The 8,676-nt window shown below is 35.3% G+C and overlaps 1 protein-coding gene across 1 annotated transcript; it reads right to left on the minus strand.

Annotated features, from left to right (window-relative positions):
- Positions 1–928: 928 nt before the first annotated feature.
- LOC133307317 (uncharacterized) lies at positions 929–7,653 on the minus strand. The gene is made up of 8 exons (XM_061507808.1): positions 7,469–7,653; positions 5,824–7,271; positions 4,726–4,844; positions 3,193–3,786; positions 2,591–2,903; positions 1,827–1,992; positions 1,541–1,643; positions 929–1,383 (listed from the first exon to the last, which is right to left on the minus strand). The coding sequence occupies exons 2-8, from the start codon at positions 6,970–6,972 to the stop codon at positions 1,266–1,268; spliced, it is 2,562 nt and encodes an 853-aa protein (XP_061363792.1). The 5' UTR covers positions 6,973–7,271; positions 7,469–7,653; the 3' UTR covers positions 929–1,265.
- Positions 7,654–8,676: the final 1,023 nt, after the last annotated feature.

Below are 8,676 nucleotides of genomic sequence, written 5' to 3' on the forward strand. Positions count from 1 at the left end.
TACACAAGAAATTAGCTTTAGCTTAGGTAAGGTGACAATCAAATAGCTTTAGATCTGTACACTTATTCTACAATTAATTTAGTTGCTCCAAAATTTTATTATTTTTTCCTTCGATTTATTGTAATAAAAAACAGATCAATGTTCTGCTTGGTAGTACTTAAATTAATAAAATCTTCAAGCTAAAGCAAGGGAATAATAAGTTAAACATATGGCTAATGATCGCCGTAATGAATTGACCATTCAATGGGCGAGTAAACTAGATTTCAGGGAAGCCCTAATTTCGAATCAACTGATAGCCAAGATCAACAATATCTTCAAATGAACAAATTCGTCTACTTCGAGAGGAGAAATTAAAAAAAAAAAAAAAAAAACAAGATAACTATAATATTTATTACAATTTATTTTTGTAGTATATAAACCTTTCGTATGTAGTTCCTATAATAACAAAAGGGTTAAACTTTTCTCTCTGTTAAAAGCAGAGAAATTTCTTCTATTGCACACAAAAGAAGCTACTTTTTTATTTTTTTCCTTTTTCAATGGACCTCACATGTCTCTTGCGTGTGAAGAAGAAAAAACTTCTCTCCTTTACAATTTAGAAATAAACAATGAGATTAGTATTTCATACATTATAAGAGATCATTTTATATCTTATACATACATAAAAATATATGAAGCACATTTTTTTTTCTCTTCACATAATTCCATATATTTTTATATATATGTAGAAAATAAAATTATCTCGTATAACATGAAAAATATTAATCCCATGAGCAATTAACCATTTAAAGACACCAAAAACATGCGAAACCGAACAACGTTTAGACGCCAAAGCCAATCAAGAATTATTTGAGAAAAAGACCCTGGTAAAAGATGTACCGTACCGTAAGAGAAATAAAATTAGTTATTATTTGTGATTATTTGAGCCAAAATATATAGGTATAGAATGACAGGCTCCTTTTCTGGAGTTCTGTTTTTATTTCCATATACAAGCTCGGAATTTTCAATATACATATATACTATAGACCTATTATAAAAGAAAAACAAAAAAAATAGAAAGAATAATAAGGCCAACTATTTATATACGCAAGAATGATGAATCAACAGCGCCATTTGCTAGTCCAATTATACAATTCATGGTGTTCCATATATAATCAGAAAAACAAAGGCATCTACTGAACGCTTATAAATAAGAACCTCGAGATTTCGACAACCGATATTAGTTCCCTCAGATATTTTCTTTTCCATGTCCTTTTAACCTCCTTTTTTTACAGTATGGAATATGCTCGGACCACCTCAACAATTGGTGCTCGGCATAAAGGACACTTACCTCCACCACGAACTAACTCATTAGCACATTTTGAACAAGTGCACATGTGTCCGCATCTGCAAGAAATTGCAATTTGGAGAAAGAAAGAAACAAATCAAGAAATAAAACCATTGTTCAGAAAGAGTAATCAATATAAATTACAGATCCCCACATAAAATATGGGGTTGTATTTTGTTCATCAGCACAAACTGTTAGTGTATACTGTATAAATACCTGTACAAAAGCGAATCGATATGGTTATCACAACAAACACAGCAAGTTCCTTTTTTCACATGCCCCCATTTAGACCCATCATCAGATGTCTCAGCACCTAATCCTATAACATAAATTTATATATAATACGAATGAATAAACAAAAAAGATAAACACAAATAATTAACAAAAGTTTAGATAAATGCAACCAAAACAGCCGCACTATCATCAAAAGAATAAAGCCCTTCATACAAAGCACAAGACGCGACATATTTGCAATGAGGAAAGGTTGAAAAAGAACACGCACCATTTTCACCAGCTGAGCGGTTCAGAGCAGCAGAGACTTCCTGTCTGACAGAACGCTGCAGCTCCAGTTGCATATCCATGCAGGCCTCCAACATCCTCTGCATGTGATTCATGCCTTGCTGAAGTCTTGCCATATCTGATCTTAAATCATTCATTATCTCCCACTCCTGCTCGCAATCAGCATCCAATACCAGTACTTTAGAAAGGATTTTAATAAAATATAGTAAAAGGGCATATGACAGTACACATAAGTATGAAAAGCATTTGGGCAGAGGAAAGAACTCCAGAGAAATGAAAGAGAGAGAAAAGTTAAATACGTTGACCTATAGTCAGAAAGGTATATCAAGAGTCAAGTCCTGAATGACAACAAAGATTTCAAATGATAGAGTAGCCAGAGGCCCAGAGCTTTAAAAATACTTAGAATTTCTCATTTTACTAAAATTTATTGGATGCAACTCGGGGCTGCTTGGATGTTTTATGAAATATATTCATAATCATTTAGGTATAATGAAGGAGGCTTGATAAACATCCAAAACCCAATCAAATTTAATAATTTTCTATCTTCAATAGGTACCTTAGTAGCAACTACTAATGATTTTGCATAGAAGCCTAAATTGATTGCACACCAAAGAATGACAGAAAGAAGCAAAATACTACTATTCTACATGGAATTCCATGGGTAAAATTTTTGTCAAGGATTCAAAATGCTATATTATGAAAAAAAAAAAAATGTACATAAGGAATTTAGATAGGAAGAATACTCACAATTTCAGATCGATGCATGCTTTGGCGAGACCATCCAGTTTGATGCAAATCTTGGTGCCATAATGGTTGTGGAGGAGGCACTGGTGGTGAAGGCAACACCAGTGAAGGTCTGTTAACTGCTTCATGCTGACCTTCATTGCGTTCATCACCCTGCTGATCAAGGTCCCGTTCAGGTGAGGCAGGAGTTGGTGTTGGCAAGTTCCGGTGCAAATCCCAGTCAATTGGTGCACGACCTTGCCTTTCCACATATGACTGTATTAGTTGGTCCAAACTTTCACGGAATCCACTGCGAAGAAGGTTAGAAACACTTCTCCTGAAACATGAGTACAAAAATCCATAACTATCATATGGCTTGGTGCCTAGAAGAAATGAAAAAAAATAAATGAAGTATCAAACAATGTTCTGTACAATCTCAACAAATAAATGGCCCAATTATTTTAGATTTTAGAATCGGTTTCAGGCATTTGAGCAGAAAAAGAGACACTTTTAAGAGAAACTCCTTTTATTTTGTTCTCCCCAGCGCCTGTTGGCATTGGGATAAATGTAATCTAAACAGGCTGGAAGCCATCTATGAGGCAAAAGATCCAAAAGGGAAGAATTACCTGCTCAGAAGTTCTCTAAGCTCCATACTGTACACATTATCATCGTCGGGTGGATGAAATCTATTGAATCTTCTAAAAGGAACACCACGGCGATTCCTTGAAGCTCCAGAAGGTCCTTCGGACCAATTACCAACAGCTTCCCTCGTACTATCCTCATGCCAAATTCTTTGAGCTTCCTGTGGATGCGGATCTTCCTCCCCAGCTAAATTTTGGGGAGTTTCCTGTTGCCAATCACTGACTTCCCTTCCATCTCTCAGCTGATTGAATGGACCATAAGCTCTCTGCTGCCAGTCTCCTCCCCCATCTTCAGTAATTTGATCCTGCCAATTCCCTCCTTGGTTACTAACTTCTTGCCAACTAATAGTCTCACTTGTGCTACTCTCCAAAGTTCCTGTATGAGTAGGCAACTGAATCACATCATTTTCCAGGCTCCTAATCTGCTCTTGTCCATAATTTTCTTGTTGGTCATCTATCAGAATGTTTGCTTGGTTCTCATCGCTTCTTGTTTCACTTATGTTACTATTTGATGTGGCATCAGGATTGGTGCCTGCTTGACCACGAACAATATTTTCTAATCTTGAACGAAACCCGTCCCTGAATTATACACCATTTATAGGTCAATACATACATGACAATCAACAAGCAGCCATGAGACAGACACAAATTGTACTCATTATTCAACAATAATCATCAACATACCATATTTGAATAGATGTGTAAACATAAACACATTTATCATAGATGTATATAATAGCTATCTAAAAATTTTACAATAATTTAAAAAACAAAAAAAGACAAGCTGGCACACTAGGTATAACCATGTGTCTTGTTGAACTGCAGAACATAAATATATATCGAGCTCATTAAATATTGAAGATACTTACTAGCAAAAACCAAAGTGATAATGAACATAAATTGTAAATATAATTTTAATGCAACTTAGAAGAACCCTAATATTTGTACCCAGCAATAATAAACTAGAAACAATTTGTATTGTAAATGAGAACAAAAATGCAAGTATATATTGAATAAATGAATAAAAAATAAAGATTGATTAAAAACCATTGATAAACAAATCACTAAAGCAATGATACTCCTCCCCATACCAAGACTAATTAGGCATGAAATAATGGAGTAAAATGAAAATCCACCATTGTGCATAAAAGCTACTTATTATGCAAAACATAAGAGTCAGATAAAAATCCACATTGTGCACATAAGTTACTGCACCTTGACACAGATGTTACAGCATCTCAACCACTTTTTATTTTGTTTCTATACCAAAAGTTCCAATATTTGAGTATTAGATGGAAGAGGCAACCATAACATGGATTTAAAGAGAAATTTCGATTTCATTTAAATTATAAGATAGTATGATAATTTTTTATTGTATCTTGCAGATGCCTAAGAGACAGAACCCAATTTTTTTTCTATATTATATCAGTTTAGAATTTAAAAATCAAGGAAACAAAACTAAAATCCTAATTAAATTGAGAAAATAATATATTTGGAAGTAAGTCTCAAATTGCATACCTTAAACCAGAAACTGTGTGTCGTTGTCTTAACTGAACCAATTCACTTGCAGCCATAGACGGAGGCCTCTCTTCTTCAACAGTGCTTTCATTTCGGAGGAATCTACCTCTGAGCAATGACTGAAAAGGTGATTTGTATAAATATTCAATTTACAACAGGAGGAAGTATACTTGATGAACAAAGTAAAGACAAACAAGTGTTATGCACATAAACATCTTTTAGTCACATTATTTATTAATTGATTTAGTTAAAAAGTAATTTTTTTTAAAAAAAGGAATCAAGTGAGGCAATCAAATTGAAAGAAGAAGCAATTTCTTTCATGTAACAATAAAAGGAGATCTCTCATAATAAAAACATTATAGAACCATAACTTGGCACATTATCCACTACAACAATTAAAAGAACAAAAAGGAATAAAATATAAAATTTTGTTGATCCTTATTTTTATTATTCCTTTCTAGAAAATGGTTTAGTAATCTAGTACACAGAAATGCCACTTGAAAAATATTCTAAAAACATCATGCATTAGGCTTGAAAATAACAAGCCTACAACAGTTTTGAATTTTATAATGCAATAAAAAGTCAGCCGCCTGGGGCAGGTGATCTGTAATGATACAACAAACACTATTTCACAGTTGCTTCTTAAAGAAGGCATCCATGGTAATTTTCAAGCCAACACTACATGGTTGGTTTCAATTTATAAAAGGCCAATTTAAAGAAACAAATCAGAGAAAAGAAACAAAAACATATATTATCATAGTTTCCAGCACAAGTAGTGACCTTAAATTTTGGAACTAATAACAATCTATAACTATACCCAAGGAGGGAATAGCAACAATCCAAACCTGACATATCAGAAAACAGAAACAAACATACCCAGATTATTTAATATCAACACAAACACAATACATATTTCAACAGAGTTTTATAAAGTTTAAATCCCAACCAAAATACAAATTACTGCCGCCTCAAATTAAACTTGAGATCTTGTGAGACTTAGTTACTTTCATAATCAACTCTGGTTTTCAATTAAGTGAAAACACCATGACCAACAGAACCATAAATTGCATGGGAATTTTAATAGGGTACCCAACAGACCTGAATACGGTTGCGATGAGCAAAATCAGAAACAGCTCGGTGCTCCAACAAGCCCTGCAGCTCTCTTTGTCTTTCCCTTTCTATCCTCACAAGCAAATCAACTAGAGCCTGTCTTCCACGCAACCTCAGCATGTCCCGCCGAACATGCTCTGCCTGGCCCTCATCATGATCAGCTACCACATCACGGACTCGATCAACTTGAGCACCTTCACTTACTTGAGCATCCCTCCGGCTCCCGCGTGAAGCTCTCTGCTGGCTAGTCATTTGCACCCATTCCCTGACAATTCTTACCCGCTCACGCTCTGTTTCTCCAAGCCATTCTGCTCTACGGTTATTGTTTCTCTGACTCACATTAGATGAATGATCACTAATGCCACTTTCCATCCATCCCCGAACAATTTGTCTCACTCTCTCCCTCTCAACTTCGCCAAGATCAGGAGATTGCTCCCTGCTAGATCCATTATGATCCCCATGTGCATTCCGAGATCCAACCTGACCATGTGACCAAGTACCATAATCATTTTCACTTTCACTTGCATCCCCCAAACTCCCTTGATTCTCACTTCCTCGACTATCAGACATGGCACTGGACACGTTGGTATTAGAGTCAGAACTCCTTTGCTGTCGCAACCTTTCCCTCATCCTTTCCCGTGCCCGATTCAGCAAATGTTCATCCTCCAATTCACGCCACATCTGCAGAATGGCAGATGCCTGAGTGCTTGGCCTCTCCACAGCCCCCTCCTGGCCAGAAGTTGGAGATTGTGATCCCCTCAGAAAAGAGGAGTCCAACATTGAGACCGTATGTAATCCTGCAAGCGCCATCAACTCAGACTCTCGATTCCTCCTCTCAATAGTAGTTATCATCTCCTGAGCCTGCCGGGCAGCCCATCTGCTTAAAATCCGTGAATGACGCCTCCGTGCAGCCGATGACTCTGCTAAATCATCCCCCTCAAGATCAGACCTCCGCCTCCTCCGAACCAGCTGATCACCCTCATCATCCTCTTCATCAGGTGCACGGGAGGAGCTACATGTATCAAATGACATACAATCATCCAACTGCCCGTGCATAAAATCGTCCAGTCCATGCTCAAACTCGGTGTGGGCATCAGCAGGTTCAGGCTTCTGCTGTAGCGGCTGAAAATCTGTCATCCTCACAGAATCTCTACCCTCCTCACCACTACACTATAGAACCCAACCAACCCCTATCCCTGGATCAACCCACCAAGCATAAATACACCCCAAACAAACTCCATTCCTAACACTAAAATAAATACTATCCAGTTGCTAAACCACCATATCAATCTCTCGAAAACCAAAAAGGAAAACAAAAAAGAAAAAGAAAAAAGAGAACCCCAACCTGAGAGTCAAACCCATGGGGAAATGGGGGGAAAACAAAAAAAGGATTTCCCTAATTGAATCAAAATACAAAGCCCCACCACACATGCCACCTGATAAATAATACGAATCAAAAATCAACATTCACAACCAACAAAAAAAAAATCAGATAAAATCACAAAAAATCGAGCGCTAATCCAATTATACAAATCAAAATTGGGATCACCGAAAAGGGGAAATGGGAGAATGACATCGAAATCAAACTAGGGCAAGAAACGGAAGATGGATTCCAGAAGAAGCAGGTACGTACCTGGGAGGCAGTGCGCGTTGTGTGACGATGGTGAAAACCCTAGATTTCGTGGCAATGGAGGAAAATTGAGAATTGAAGAAAGAAAAGTGATAAGAAAAATTGGTGAAAGAATAGAATACAATACAAAATAGAAGACGCACAAACACAAAAAGAAAGAGAAATGAGCGAAGCCGATGGTGTGTGAATTTATAAATTATTACAGAGGAGAGAGAAACAAGAGAGAGATAGAGAAGAGTGTCTGTGGTGTGTTCTTAATCTAATCTCAACACCAAATTTGTGTTTTTCATTAATTAACCATTTTTTTATATTTTAGTTATTTTGAAAATTGTTTAATCCACTCATACTTTATACAAATTATTGCACTAATCATATTTTTATTTATAAATTAATACGATAATACACAAAGTTAATCTTCACATATCACTTTCAAGCTACATTATGAGTTTTGACAATGTTATCCTGTAAAAGATATTGTTTTTTATTTTAAATTTCTCTAAAATGTCGATAGCCTTCACACCAAGGAATAAGGAGGCGTTTGGTACGTTGGCACGCGAGATTTTGAAGAATTTTCAGAAAACTGAATTATTTTAAATTTTAAATTTTTAGATATTATCGTAAACTGAATGCAAAAATCATATTTTTGAAAATCGAGATTCTCGGACAAATAAAAAATTCTCCAGTACCAAACGTTCTGTAAGTTTTTTTTTTTTTTTTTTCTACAGCTATCGATAATTGTGGAAAGTTTCTCTTGAAAAAATATGGACAGCCGTTCAGGTTGAGAACAATATCAACCAAACATGAAGTAAAATGAAAATACAAGACAAATTTATGAAAATGAAATTTACTTCAAACTCATAAACCATTTAGCTCGTTCAAAATGGGGGGGCTAAAAATAACGTACGTAAAAGTATCAAAATAAATGGTCATAAAATATTTACCAGGGAAACAGATAAAATGAAAACAGCCTTTGTTTGGGTTTCAAATTATTTTTATTTTTATTGATTTGTTTTGATTTTTTGATGGAGGAAAATAAAAGTGAATCGATCATAAGAGAAACGAATCTGATAACCTTCTGCTCTTAATTTATATTAGGCTTTTAGATCATTTGAGTTTTTATTTTTTTTTATACACAATTGATTTTCATAAAAACAAAAAATAATATAAAATAGATTTAATATTTAACCTACAAACACACGTGTAAGTGGTAG

This window comes from Gastrolobium bilobum, unplaced genomic scaffold, assembly GCF_033153095.1.
Source record: "Gastrolobium bilobum isolate Gb01-03AN ecotype WA unplaced genomic scaffold, APGP_CSIRO_Gbil_v1 utg23374, whole genome shotgun sequence".
In the NCBI taxonomy this organism is placed as follows: Eukaryota; Viridiplantae; Streptophyta; class Magnoliopsida; order Fabales; family Fabaceae; genus Gastrolobium; species Gastrolobium bilobum.